The following is a 12,983-nucleotide window of genomic DNA, read 5'->3' as shown; positions in this document are numbered from 1 at the left end:
AGCTGGCAAAAATCCTTCTATTTTCCATCGATGTTTCTATCGACTTTTGACCACCTCTAGTGTTTAGTTCCGATAGTTTATCTGCACAGCGTTTATTGGCTTTTTTCGCGTGGAAAACTGAAAATATAAGTGACGAAAAGCCCGCAAAAGTGCCGCACCATGAACTCCCTGGGTCCTAAGAAGGACGGAAGTCCGAATATAGACTTTTTCCAGTCCCCGGAGACGCTGCAGGGCTTCGAATCGATTCGCCAGTGGCTGCAGAAGAACTGCAAGAAGGTGCGTACCCCCAACAACAATGCCGCCGCAAACAAAAATGGCGCTGGCTGGCGGTGAAAAAAACGCAGATTGTAATGAAATCCTTATTCCCTGCAGTTCCTGGCCCACAGCTCGGAGCCCATCACGAAGGAGTCGCTGGCCCAGCTGCTCGTCCATTTCCTGCAATATGTGGAGGCGAAGCTTGGCAAGAATTCAGCGGAGCCGCCGGCGACCAGAATTCCGGTTAGTATTGGTGCGCGCGGCACAGGGTGCCCCGTGTGATGCGTGTGTACACGTAAATATTAACCCTGCAGTGGCCAAGGGGGTCTTATGGGTAGCTAGAATTGTAGGTTTGATGTAAGATTATTGGCTTTTTTTCTCAATTTAATACATATTTAAGAAGAATTTTAAAATATATTTTAGAATTGTAGAATTGTAGGTTTGATGTAAGATTATTGGCTTTTTTTTCTGAATTTAATAAATATTTTAAAAAAATTTTTAAATATATTTTAGAATTGTAGAATTGTAGGTTTCATGTAAGATTATAATCATTATAATAATTATTAGCTTCTATTCTCAATTTAATATATATTTAAGAAGAATTTTAAAATATATTTTAGAATTGTAGAATTGTAGGTTTGATGTAAGAATATTGACTTTTTTTCTCCATTTAATACATATTTATGAAGAATTCAAAAATATTTTTTAGAATTTAGGTTTGATGTAAAGTAATTGGATTTATTTTTTTACTTACCACTGATTTAAGTAGAATTCTAAAATATATACATGTAAGATAATTGTCCTAATAATTTAATTAATTATCTTTAAATATTACACAAGAAATTTACCTAAAAACTTATTTTTCCCCCTCCAGATGCGCTGCTTCCTGGATTTCAAGAGCGGCGGAGGTCTGTGCATCATCTTCTCCACCATGTTCCGCTTCCGGGCCGAGCAGCGCGGCAAGAAGTTCGACTTCTCCATCGGCAAGAATCCCACGCGCAAGGACCCCAACATCCAGCTCCTAATCGAGATTGAGCAGGCTCTTGTGGAGGCGGATTTGTACCGCATTCCCTACATCTACATTCGCCCAGAGATCGAGAAGAGTTTTGAGGGCAAACTGCGCGAGATCCTCGATAACCGGCGGGTGGAAATCGTCTCCGACGAGGAGGACGCCACCCACATTGTCTATCCCGTCGTGGATCCGCATCCCGACGAGTACGCCCGGCCCATTTTCAAGCGTGGTGGCCACGTGATGCTGCACTGGTACTACTTCCCCGAGTCCTACGATTCCTGGGCCGTGAACAACTTCGACCTGCCGGATCACATTCCGGATAATCCCGAGTCGCCGGCGGAACGCTGGCGAGTGTCCGCCTCGTGGATCGTCGACCTGGAGCAGTACAACGAGTGGATGGCCGAGGAGGACTACGAGGTGGACGAGCAGGGCAAGAAGAAGACGCACAAGCAGCGCATGTCCATTGACGACATCATGTCCTTTGGCGATGAGAAGAAGAAGCCGGCGGCCAGCTCCGGCGGAGGCAAGCAGAAGAGGCGCCGCTCGCCATCGCCGGCCACCTCGGCGTCCACCTCGAAGCCGGGCAAGCGCAAGCGATCCCCGGCAGTGGTGCACAAGAAGTCGCGCAACGACGATGACGACGAGGATCTTACCCGCGATCTGGATGATCCGCCGGCCGAGCCCAACGTTCAGGAAGTGCACAAGGCCAACGCTGCCCTGCAATCGACCGCAAGTCCGGCTCCAGGCGGAAAATCCCGTGGCGACAACGATATGATGCCCATTAAGGGTAAGAATTAATTCGAATTTTGAGTTTAATAGAATTATATAAATATGAATTTTGAGTTCAATAGAATTGAATGAATGAATGGCATGAATTCCGAAATAATGCAAACGACAATTTCTTTTGAAGAAGAAAGGGCCATAATTTTGTGATTAAATCTGCCTGAATTTCAAAAGAAAGCACAAAAAAATCTGGCAAATACAAAAAAATCATCAAAAATATATATTCATTCAATTCGAAATGAATTAGAAAAACATTCCATTTATTTCACATAGAATATGGTAAAACAAAAATTTTATGATTCACTTCAGAACTTATGAGCATTTGCTTCTGTATATATACCATAAACTAATATATACCCCTACTTTTAGGAGGCACCATGACCGATCTGGATGACGAGATGACTGGCGGCAGTGCTGCTCAGGCCATGTCCACCGGAGATGGAGACAACTCGCAGACGGGCAAGACCAGCGATAACAGCAACACGCAGGAGTTCTCTTCGTCGGCCAAGGAGGACATGGAGGACAATGTAACCGAGCAGACGCACCACATCATTGTGCCCTCGTACTCGGCCTGGTTCGACTACAACTCCATCCATGTGATCGAGAAGCGGGCCATGCCGGAGTTCTTCAACAGCAAGAACAAGTCCAAGACGCCGGAGATTTACATGGCCTACAGGAACTTTATGATCGACACCTACAGGTAGGAACTATATATTTAACCATAAAACAGTTTCGTAAATGGATTATCATATAATTTTAGGCTCAATCCCACGGAGTATTTGACCAGCACCGCCTGCAGGCGCAATTTGGCCGGAGATGTGTGCGCCATCATGCGGGTGCACGCCTTCCTGGAGCAATGGGGTCTGATTAACTACCAGATCGATGCGGATTTGCGACCCACACCCATGGGTCCTCCGCCCACCTCGCACTTCCACATTCTGTCGGACACGCCGTCCGGTTTGCAGGCCATCAATCCGCAGAAGACGCAGCAGCCGTCGGCGGCCAAGACCCTGCTGGATCTGGACAAGAAGCCGCTGGGCAAGGAGCTCCAAGGTGGCTTGGAGCTGGGCGACAAGAGTGGCCTGGCCGGCATCAAAACAGAGGCTCTGGAGAACGGCGGTGCGGCGGGAGGATTAAGTTCGGGCGTCAGCCAGTTTGGCTTGAAGCTGGATCAGTATGCCAAGAAGCCGGCGGCCATGAGGAATCGCACGGCGGCCAGCATGGCGCGGGAGTGGACCGATCAGGAGACACTGCTGCTGCTCGAGGGTCTGGAGATGCACAAGGACGACTGGAACAAGGTGTGCGAGCATGTGGGCTCCCGCACCCAGGACGAGTGCATTCTGCACTTCCTGCGACTGCCCATCGAGGATCCGTACCTCGAGGATGATGGCGGCTTCCTGGGCCCCTTGGGCTGCCAGCCCATTCCGTTCAGCAAGAGCGGCAATCCCATTATGTCCACCGTGGCCTTCCTGGCCTCTGTCGTCGATCCTCGAGTGGCTGCAGCTGCGGCCAAGGCGGCCATGGAGGAGTTTGCTGCTATTAAGGTATTTTTTATTGAAATAACTTACATTTTTTATAAACTAATATAAAAATCTGCTCTCTTCAGGATGAGGTGCCTGCCACCATAATGGACAACCACATGAAGAACGTGGAGAAGGCCTCCGCCGGTGGCAAGTTCAATCCGAACTTTGGCCTGGCCAACAGTGGAATCGCCGGAACAGGAAACGACAAGGAGGATGAGGAGGGCAAGGAGGGCGGCGCCTCTGCATCCGCCGGCGGCTCTGATGAGGAAATGAAGGATCTAAGCAAAAAAGACGGTAAGGGGGAAAAGCCAGGGGAAATCGCTTATCGGTTATACTTATTATTATTTTGCTGTAAATTCAAGGGATTTTCGGAAAATTGACACACAAGTTAAAAACATGAGAAATCTTAATTAACAGTTTGAGCCAAATTGTTGACATGTGTGTTAAATACAAAAGGGTTAAAATGTGTTTTTTACACAATGTGCTATTAACACGACGTGTTTTTTACACACTGTGTAACACAAACGAAAATTACATTTCACTGACATTAACGAATATGGACCTTATATGTTAGTTTGAACCATTTCAAAGAATTCATATATTCTTATACTCTAGAAAACATACAATTCTGACACTTTATGTCAAAAACTCATTGTGTTAAAAACAGGCTGTGTAAAAAACTAGTCGTGTTAATAACACGTCGTGTAAATAACACAAATGAAATGTGTGTGTTATTTATTTTCGCAACACATGTAGGATACAATTTTTTACACGCAAGTCTATAACTTTTTTTGAACTTAACACTTTGACATTTAACATGTAAATAACACAAGTGTGTGTTATTTTCCGAGCCCTGGATAAATTTACTCATTGGTTGGTTCTACATTTATTTGTTTTTATTGTTTTTACTCGAAATTCGCAATATGTTCTCCATTTGGCACTGTATTCGTCTATTGTTTCGTTTTTGTGTTGCGCCCAATCTACCAAACTCACATCAACACCACAACTCACAAAACAAACAACAACCACAGACGATGCCAAGTCCAAAGACAAAACGAAATCGGATAAGACCAACACGAACACAGACTCCAGTTCCACATCATCAACATCAGCGACAACCAACAACACCGACAAGAAACCAAAGGAGTCGTCCGACAAGTCAGACAAATCAAACAAATCCTCACCCACAGAAACAGCAGCAACCGCCAGTGGAGCAGGAGGCGATGTGGACATCAAGACGGAGGACAGCAGCGGCGATGGCGAGACCAAGGACGGCACCGAGGCCAAGGAGGGATCGGGATCTGGAGCAGCGGGATCGGTGGTGGCCAAGGATGGAACCTTCAGCGAGAACAACATGCAGACTGCGGCGGCGGCCGCTTTGGCATCGGCAGCCGTCAAGGCCAAACATTTGGCCGCCCTGGAGGAGCGCAAGATCAAGTCGCTGGTGGCGCTGCTCGTCGAGACGCAGATGAAGAAGCTGGAGATCAAGTTGCGTCACTTCGAGGAGCTGGAGGCCACCATGGAGCGGGAGCGCGAGGGCCTGGAGTACCAGCGTCAGCAGCTGATCACCGAGCGCCAGCAGTTCCACCTGGAGCAGCTGAAGGCGGCCGAGTTCCGGGCGCGCCAGCAGGCGCATCACCGCCTGCAGCAGGAGCTCCAGGGTCAGGCGGCCGCAGGATCCATGATCTTGCAGCAGCAGCAGCAACAGCAGCTGCCGCAGCCACAGCAACAGCAGGCGCAGCAGCAGCAACAGCAATCACTGCCGCCACATCCGCATTTGCCGCAGCAGCAGCAGCAGCTGCCACCGCATCCGCACCAGTTGCCGCCGCAGTCGCAACCACTGGCCGGTCCCAGCGCCCAGCACCAGCCGCTGCCACCGCATTTGGTTGGATCAGTGGCTCCACCGCCCAACGGTGCTCCCTTTGCAGCGCCACCCATTGCCCTGGCCGGCGGCCCACCGCCCGGAGCCCCCACGGCCATTGTATCGAATCCGAGCGACCAGGCCGGACCAGCAGCAGCAGCGGGAGCAGCGCAATCCCAGGCCCCCACGCCCATGGGTAAGATTGCTACGGATAATACTTATTATACCCTTGCAGAGGGTATTATGATTTCATTCAGAAGTTTGCAACGCAGTGAAGGAGACGTTACATTCTTGATCAGCATCACTAAACGAGTCCGTTTGTCCGTCCGTTCGTTTCTACGCTAACTAGTCTCTCAGTTTTTAAGCTATCGGGATGAAACTTTCCCAAAAGTCTTTTTTCTAGGAAGGATCGGAAAAAAAACTTTAAAAAAATTATAGCTTCGGTGTTTTTTTAAATATTACCCTCTACTCATGGGAATATTATTTTTTAAATATTTTTGAATTTCGAATTAAATATTTAAAAAAGCGGACAATTATATCATATAGCTGCCATAGGAACGATCGGAAAATTAAAAAGAATGTAATAGGAAATACATTTTAGCTTCTTTGGAATTTATTGTATACATTTCTGCTCTAGGATATGTCTCTTTTTAAACATTTTCGAATTTCGATTTTAATTTTATCAAAATTGAACTACTATAGGAATAATCGGAAAATTAATGAGAAATAATAGGAAATTGAACATTTTTACGATTTGTAAATTAATAGGAATGATCTGCAAGGGTATATAAGCTTCTTGTTCTTGTTCTACATTGTTATTAAAGCTTTTTAAACCTTTTTTATAGACACCACACCGCCCAGCAGCGTTCCAGTCGCAGATGGCGGCCCGCCGGGATCCGCGATGGCACCCACAGGCAGCATTCCTCCACCGAGCACTGCTCCTGTCGCCGGCGTAGCACCGCCTCCTTCTTAACTCCTACTCATAAGCCAGAAAACGTTTAAGTAACTAGCTCTAAGTCGTACGCTCTCAGTATGTTTTATGTATACTCCACTCTAAGCCCAACTATTGTGTGTAATATGAAGGGGCACCAACCACATCGTCTCCCGTTTTCGTGTCCGAAAGAGATTGCACAAATATTTTGAACCAAGTTTCAAAGCCACTCAAAATGGCATTCAATAAAAATCTATTTAAATATACTAAATGAGTAAGGTTGATTTTTTATTGTATATCTTTTAAAAACCTATTTTTAATACAATTCTTGAACCGCATTTAAAAAGCATTCCAGTTCAGTTGATAATTCGTTTTTATTTACGTTTGAAGTTCACTTGAGCAGTTCATTTACAAGAGGCAAAGGGAAATTCAGGGAAATCTTCAAAGCCAAACAAAAAGACATTCAATTAAAAACTATTTAAATATTATTAAATGAGGAAGGTTGATATTTTATTGTATATTTTTTAAAAACCTATTTTTAATACAATTCTTGAGCCGTCTTTAAAAAATATTCCAGTTCACCTGATAATTCGGTTTTATTCATTTACAAAGGGCAAGGGAAAATTCAGGGAAATCTTATATTTATAATCTAAGGCTGGCTGCGTAAAATGTAGCCAAGTATTTAGTGAATTTCTTAGATCACTGAAAGCTGGTGCGGCGCAGGATGTTGGGACGCTTGACCTCTCTCAGTTCGCTGCTCGAAGCGGCGCGCTTCATGCTGGGCGAGATTTGCGTGGGCGGGGGGGATGCTTGGGGCGGCGGAAGACTGGAGCAGGAGCCATTTTTGCACACCTTTGGCGGGGGTGTCGCGGATATAATTATATTTGATCCCAAGGAGCGCTCGCTAAGTGGCGTTTCCTTTAAAATACCCAGTGGTTTTTGTGACTTCCGCGATTGCTCGCAGTCCAGATGACGCCCGTAGTTGCCCATGCTCTTCACATACACGCTGTTGTAGAAACGGATGATATCCGCCGACTGGCCATTGCCCAGATCGACCTCCCGGTAGACGTTTCTCTGGAAGAAGGGCTGCCGGCGATAGTGCTGGATAATCAGGCTAAAGGTGAGGCGCAGCTTCTCCAGCCGCACATGAAGATGGATGGCACACAGGAGCAGTTGGTCCAGGTGGCGATTCCGCAGCATTCGGCCACCATCCAGGGTGAAGGAGTGCTCTGCTAAGTGCCAGATGTTCGGGAAGGCATCCACCAGGCAGAGGCTTTGGCACAGGAGTAGCAATCTCCTGTTGGCCAAACCGTAGAACTTTCGCAGGCAGATGCCCACTCCCGTCGAGGAGTTCTCCTTGCCCTCCGCCTCCGACATCTGCACATCCTGGTAGGCGGGCATCCGTTGCTTCAAGTTCCACCACAATTGCGAGGTCTTGCGGAAAATCAGCGACTCCAGGCACTTGTCCTCCACGAGATGCAGGTGTTTGATAACCTCTCGGCCCAGAAAACCATTATCGTGGCGCACCATTAGCTCCAATATCTTCTGAAAGTCGTAGGCGTCCAGCGAGTAGCAGTCCAGGACAAAGGGAAACTTTAAGTTATCCACTTGCTCGTCGTGAACGTGGAGAGAGACCTCCAGGCAGCAGGCTAAAAGGCTTTGGGTTAGCTGGCGCTGCTTCAGCAACTGACCAATCTTGAGCTGCGGCTTTTTAACCATCTCCGAGGAAAGAAACTTGAGCAGAAATTTGTAGTAGAGACCTCTGGCCAAATGGAATCGCTTGGCGGCCGCCTTGGCATCCAAGTTTTTAGTGGCACTGGCGCTGGTGAAAGTCCTCTCCATCTTTTGCAAGGTATCATCTACATATTTAATAGCCTTCTCCCCATCTTCCTCCTTCTGCAGGCCTTTTACTATGCAGGCGGCGAGGCTTTGGGGAAGATCTTGGGCCAGAAGTTTCCTGTGCGCGGGTGAGGAGGAGCACAAGGCGGTCAGTGGACTTGGCTGCGATTCCTTTTTGCGATCCTTGGCCAGCGGACAGCAGAGCAGCACCCGCTCGTCCATCTCACTGATGTCGGCTATGTGATTGGTGTACTTGCGATTCAGGTTGGCCATGTTTATGTCCAGCATTCCCTCCTTGATGATCTCCCGCATGTTGGTGTCGTCTCCGACTAGACTTTGGTCCAGGAACAGCAGCATGAGGGCCTTGTGGAAGAAGGCGTTCTTCATCTGCAGCACTCCTTTCATCGGGAGCTCAGGGATCAGGGCGCCTAAAGCCTCAAGGGCGCTGTATTTGTGTAGGGAGGCATCATTGAAATCCTCCTTTGCCCAGTTTTCAGGCACTCCTGGGAACTCTCTACGGATCACCTCGGATTGGGGCACCTCCAGGGCGTTCACAAAGAGCAGATCCATGCTGCAGACCAGCACTTGGCAGCCATGGACCAGGCTAGAGGTTGCAAACCCAGGCAACTCATTGCGGATGACCAGGAAGAGCAGCCAGCCGAACTCGTAGAGCGATTGGTAGTGGGCCAGGTCATCGGAGTCACCACCCTCGCCTGGCTGGTTGAACACGCTCTGGAAGATGTGCTTGTAGTGCCGCAGCAGGGTCAATGTGATGCCCAGCCGGCGGCGCAGCTCCTCCACCTCCAGCTGGAAGGTGTTCTCGTTCTGGGCCAGCCAGTTCCAGTGCTCCATGCGGCGCAGGAACTGGGATACGTTCACCTTGAAGCTGCGCAGCAGGCGGGTCAGCGAGAGGTTCCAGCAGCTGTTCTTGGCCAGCAATTCGTTGGTGGCCTCGTTGGAGGTGGCATTCTGCGACTCCTCCCGGATGTCCCGCATCTTCAGCCGCTGCAGTTCGCCGTAGACGGCGCAGCATAGCCACTCCTGGACATCTCCTTCGCCGGTGGACAGCCCGCCGTCGGCATCGAAGCGCCGGAAGGTGGCCAGGGCGCTCTGCTGGATCCGCGTATCCAGATCCAACTGCTCGCAGCTGGCGGAGAAGCGCTTCACCAGCGTCTCCGCCTCTCCCTCCACTTCGCAGGTGTTCATTGGCGTGGGATTTTGTGTATTTACTTCTTTGGCCCCGCTTGTTTGTTTATATTTCGGCTGAGCAAAGGCGAATTCCCTTTTTGACTGTACAAAATGCAAATTTCCGAAAGGCGCGAACGATTTCGATTGCCGCATTCTTCACCGCCATTGTTATCGAATCGTGGGCAGCAGGGCTGCACTTGCAGGGTGTTATCGAGCGATTGGTGATACTTAACCCTTTGCTGCCGGTTGTTAATTAATTAATTAAAGTTTTTATAAATTCGATTAAAAAAATAAACATTTAGCCACTAATGTTATTCAAATGAAAACACAATTTTGGTTTATTAAATAAATATTAAAATTTTAAGAGAAATTACATAATTAACTAATTATAATTTCTTTTGTCGTACTGATATATTATATGCTTTTAATTAATTTTTTAAATATTCAATTCAAGCGATAACTCGACACCCTGCGGTCATCGGTGGGTTAATTGTTTGTTTTCAAAATGCTGCAATCAAATCGTGTCCTGCAAAAAGAGCAGGCTGAACTGTTTTCCATTCAAAAGAAACTGGAGCGAGTCCTGCCCGTCATCCAGGAGGCCTTAAATTCGCTAAAGGTACTAGAGATTCCTCTCTTGTTATTACACCTACTACAATTTACTGCTTCACAGGTGGAGGAACTGCATCTCAAGTCGCAGGTGGTGGGAATGCAGAAGACCACAACGGAATGCACTCCACCCATAGATCCCCTCCTCATAGAGCAGCCCCAGGCCACGAACTCATCTGCCCTGGACACTCAAGAGATTAATAGCCAGCAAATAGATCTGGAACTGTTTAGCCAACTGAGGCAGTTCGATGAGGAAATCGATTCGGACTAAAACCTTTATTGGGGACACATCATCTAGGCCGGATCTTCGCCAGACCACGTACATTCAGGGGACTTAAATAATAAATACAGTACAGTACAAATAGCAAGTTCATATTCGGTTTAAAAATCCACATCTTGGGCGATGGTGGAGGGGGAAAACTAAACTACTAAAGCTATGCGCCAGGAACCGGATCCCCCGATCACTCCTGATCGTCGGAAGACTCCGCTGAGCTCTCTGCCCGCTTTTTCTTCTTCTGGGGCGCTCCCTGCCTCTGATCCTCGCTGCTGTCGGAGGAGGAGGAGGAGCCACTGCCGCTGGAGCCCGAGGAGCTGCCCTCCTCGTCGTCGTCCGAATCTGAACTGGAGCTGCTGGATTCCGAACCGGAGGAGGAATCCGATTCACTGCTGCTCTCTGAGCTGTCCGACGACGAGGAGGAGGAGGAGGAGCTCCTGCTGGGCTTCCGCTTGCGACGCACCTTCTTGCCGCCCGCTGGCGCCGCCTCCAGCTGCTCCGCCACCTCGTTCTTGGGCGCCTCCGCCTCCTTTTGGGCCAAATGCTTGCTCAGCTGCTTGGTGCGCGAGCTGCGGTGGACGAACTTCCGCTTCTCCTTGCACTCGTAGCTCCAGTGGCCGATCTGCAGGCACTTCTGGCACCGGATGCCGTTGGGAAAGTCGGCTGCCAGCTTCGCCGATCTGCGGGCGTCGAAATAAAAGCAGGGTTAGCACAAAAAGCCGGCAAGGATTCCAGTTCTCACCTCTTCTTCTGCGCCAATTTGCGGGCTGCTAGGCCCACCAAAGTCATCCTGAAGCACTCGAGCAGACGCTGTTGGGAGGAAATCTTGATGGGTGGGTGGAAAACCAACGTGGCCGGGCGGAAAAGCTGGGAAAATTCAGTATCAAAAATGTATGTTTTTTTGTATAATTTTTTTTTTGTCAAATTAGTGATGGACCCTGTGGTTCCACCAATCGGCTGCGAACCTAATCGGTTATCGTCTATCGACACCTAGCAGCTGCTGACCAAATTTTTGTCTACCTGGTTTTTGTTTAAATGTGAATTTCGCAGCTATTTAAGCCAAAAACGCCGAGGAAAATGCAGGGTTTTTAAAAAATAATTAATAATAAAGATTATTTCACCCTGAGCTAACCGGCACACACTGCCCTAGGCAAACAATACAAAAACAAAGCACGGCTGACTAAGCGGCGAAAGTGGTTGCAGCAAAGTCCAATCACTATCACTCGGTAAGGCCAACTGCAGGCTAATTGCTGGTCAGTAACTGAAGGTTTCATCATCAGCTACCCATGGACTCCAGTGCGGTGGTGCCACTGGCTCAGGGACGCCCCATGCCGCCCGAGGAACTGGCCATGCAGGCGCTCACCAAGCAGCTGTACAAATCCCGCCTCTTCCGCGGTCACTACCTGGAGCGGTGCTTCGTGGAGCAGGTGGGCGGCTACCGGGACGTGGTGGTCCTCCAGCGGAGCGAGCGGGAGCTGGAGAAGCTCCTCCACGCGAGTGCCGGCCAGCTGAAGCGATTCTATCAACGCTTCGTGCCCAACATGTGGGTGGGCATCACCTGCGGCAGTTTCGGCAGCTACCAGCACACCGCGCATCCTGGCCAGCTGGAGACCTGCCTCTGGACGGAGACCAGTGACCTGGCCTTCGGGGAGTACTGGTTCAGCATCAAGACGCTGCGCTTCCGGGACCAGGAGGTCCAGTTCAAGCTGAAGATGGTGCGACCCGTGGAACCGGAGGCTTTAGTGACTCCAAGGAGGTCGGTTTCAGTTAACCGGAGTAGCCCCGCTGGCGATAGCGTCTCCTCCAAGACGGATGAACTGGCGGAGCAGGTGCAGCTGGGCCTCAACGATTTCCTGCTCGTGCTGCAGCAGTGGGGCGATGGAGTCAAGCGGACGGTGTACGATTTCATGGCCAACGATGTGAACAAGCGGAACATTTGGGGCACCATTCGATTTCTGGGCCTGCTCATCTTCTCCGCTCTGGGTGGAGCCGTGCTAGCCCTGCGCTTCCTGGGCGTCTTCGCCGTGCGCTTCCTGTTCGAGCTGAGCCGATTCACCCACACCGCCACGCCGATAGTCTTTAAGCTAATTGAGTTTCTGAACAAGATTGTGGGCGCCTTCTTCATACTGTTGACCATGATTTGGAAGGACATTGTCAATCGGGGCCAGCCGGTGGCGCTACCGAAGCAGCAGCAGCAGCTGGAGGCGAGCAGCCGCTTTAGAAGCATCCAGTACGAACGAACCGAACCGCACAGACGAACCCCACGCTTTTGACCCACCGCCAGGGGCAAATATGTCTAGCGAATGGTGCGTAATTAGTCCAGGGTGGAAGGGCAACGATAAATCATTGAAATTGTGTTACTAGCCGTAAGCCAATCCCAAAACTCGCTATTTGCAACGCAAATACGGGGGCACCTATGAGATTTCCCGATTTTAGCCAAATGCAATATTGTAAATTATTTAATTGGCCTGCCAGCCGGCACTCAATCGCATGCTTATTAACTCGCCCTGTTAATTCATTGTGTATTGTCCCGAAATTTGTGTTTTAGTCTAAGGTCCTGTAATTTATGTATCGAAAATTATTGTGAATAAATTGAATGCAATATGCGAGAGTAGAGAGTCGAATGTCGAATCGAAATGAAAGAGCCGGGGGTTTCGTTTAGTTTTAATAGTTATACACTTTCCCTTTATTACTTTAGTTGATTTTAATCT

At 48.9% G+C, this 12,983-nt stretch overlaps 5 protein-coding genes across 6 annotated transcripts; 3 read left to right on the top strand and 2 right to left on the bottom strand.

Annotated features, from left to right (window-relative positions):
• Positions 1–44: 44 nt before the first annotated feature.
• Positions 45–6,636, top strand: mor (SWI/SNF- related protein mor). Of its 2 annotated transcripts, none has more exons than XM_070217200.1 (8): positions 45–276; positions 373–498; positions 1,130–2,054; positions 2,420–2,750; positions 2,811–3,594; positions 3,657–3,867; positions 4,764–5,630; positions 6,280–6,636. In XM_070217200.1, the coding sequence occupies exons 1-8, from the start codon at positions 160–162 to the stop codon at positions 6,405–6,407; spliced, it is 3,489 nt and encodes a 1,162-aa protein (XP_070073301.1). In that variant the 5' UTR covers positions 45–159; the 3' UTR covers positions 6,408–6,636. The 2 variants fall into 2 exon arrangements, with proteins under 2 accessions (XP_070073301.1, XP_016996636.3); XM_017141147.3 differs by having other exon boundaries at positions 46–276; positions 4,605–5,630.
• A 214-nt stretch (positions 6,637–6,850) lies between these two features.
• On the bottom strand, positions 6,851–9,530 carry Rbf2 (Retinoblastoma-family protein 2). The gene has a single exon (XM_017141227.3). It carries the CDS (start codon positions 9,408–9,410, stop codon positions 7,065–7,067), a length of 2,346 nt encoding a protein of 781 aa, XP_016996716.3. The 5' UTR covers positions 9,411–9,530; the 3' UTR covers positions 6,851–7,064.
• Positions 9,531–9,853: 323 nt separating this feature from the next.
• LOC108057073 (uncharacterized) lies at positions 9,854–10,269 on the top strand. Its single transcript, XM_017141176.3, has 2 exons — positions 9,854–10,008; positions 10,063–10,269. Exons 1-2 carry the CDS (start codon positions 9,898–9,900, stop codon positions 10,267–10,269), a joined length of 318 nt encoding a protein of 105 aa, XP_016996665.3. The 5' UTR covers positions 9,854–9,897.
• LOC108057072 (zinc finger CCHC domain-containing protein 10) lies at positions 10,256–11,198 on the bottom strand. The gene is made up of 2 exons (XM_017141175.3): positions 11,015–11,198; positions 10,256–10,952 (listed from the first exon to the last, which is right to left on the bottom strand). The coding sequence occupies exons 1-2, from the start codon at positions 11,059–11,061 to the stop codon at positions 10,460–10,462; spliced, it is 540 nt and encodes a 179-aa protein (XP_016996664.3). The 5' UTR covers positions 11,062–11,198; the 3' UTR covers positions 10,256–10,459.
• A 51-nt stretch (positions 11,199–11,249) lies between these two features.
• Positions 11,250–12,890, top strand: LOC108057071 (uncharacterized). The gene is made up of 2 exons (XM_017141173.3): positions 11,250–11,498; positions 11,553–12,890. The coding sequence occupies exon 2, from the start codon at positions 11,559–11,561 to the stop codon at positions 12,543–12,545; it is 987 nt and encodes a 328-aa protein (XP_016996662.3). The 5' UTR covers positions 11,250–11,498; positions 11,553–11,558; the 3' UTR covers positions 12,546–12,890.
• Positions 12,891–12,983: the final 93 nt, after the last annotated feature.

This window comes from Drosophila takahashii, chromosome 3R (genome assembly GCF_030179915.1).
Source record: "Drosophila takahashii strain IR98-3 E-12201 chromosome 3R, DtakHiC1v2, whole genome shotgun sequence".
Lineage (NCBI taxonomy): Eukaryota > Metazoa > Arthropoda > Insecta > Diptera > Drosophilidae > Drosophila > Drosophila takahashii.
The sequence above is the reverse complement of the archived record's forward strand: the minus strand, read 5'-3'. Positions and strand labels throughout refer to the sequence as shown.

Excerpts from the sequence above, each read along its gene's own strand:
- LOC108057073 (XM_017141176.3), top strand. The coding sequence starts at position 9,898 with ATGCTGCAATCAAATCGTGTCCTGCAAAAAGAGCAGGCTGAACTGTTT. Across the intron at positions 10,009-10,062 it reads AGGCCTTAAATTCGCTAAAG|GTGGAGGAACTGCATCTCAA; the intron begins GTACTAGAGATT and ends ACTGCTTCACAG.
- Rbf2 (XM_017141227.3), bottom strand. The coding sequence starts at position 9,410 with ATGAACACCTGCGAAGTGGAGGGAGAGGCGGAGACGCTGGTGAAGCGC.
- LOC108057071 (XM_017141173.3), top strand. The coding sequence starts at position 11,559 with ATGGACTCCAGTGCGGTGGTGCCACTGGCTCAGGGACGCCCCATGCCG.
- LOC108057072 (XM_017141175.3), bottom strand. The coding sequence starts at position 11,061 with ATGACTTTGGTGGGCCTAGCAGCCCGCAAATTGGCGCAGAAGAAGAG. Across the intron at positions 10,953-11,014 it reads AAATTGGCGCAGAAGAAGAG|ATCGGCGAAGCTGGCAGCCG; the intron begins GTGAGAACTGGA and ends CGACGCCCGCAG.
- mor (XM_017141147.3), top strand. The coding sequence starts at position 160 with ATGAACTCCCTGGGTCCTAAGAAGGACGGAAGTCCGAATATAGACTTT. Across the intron at positions 499-1,129 it reads CGCCGGCGACCAGAATTCCG|ATGCGCTGCTTCCTGGATTT; the intron begins GTTAGTATTGGT and ends TTCCCCCTCCAG. Across the intron at positions 2,055-2,419 it reads CGATATGATGCCCATTAAGG|GAGGCACCATGACCGATCTG; the intron begins GTAAGAATTAAT and ends CCCTACTTTTAG.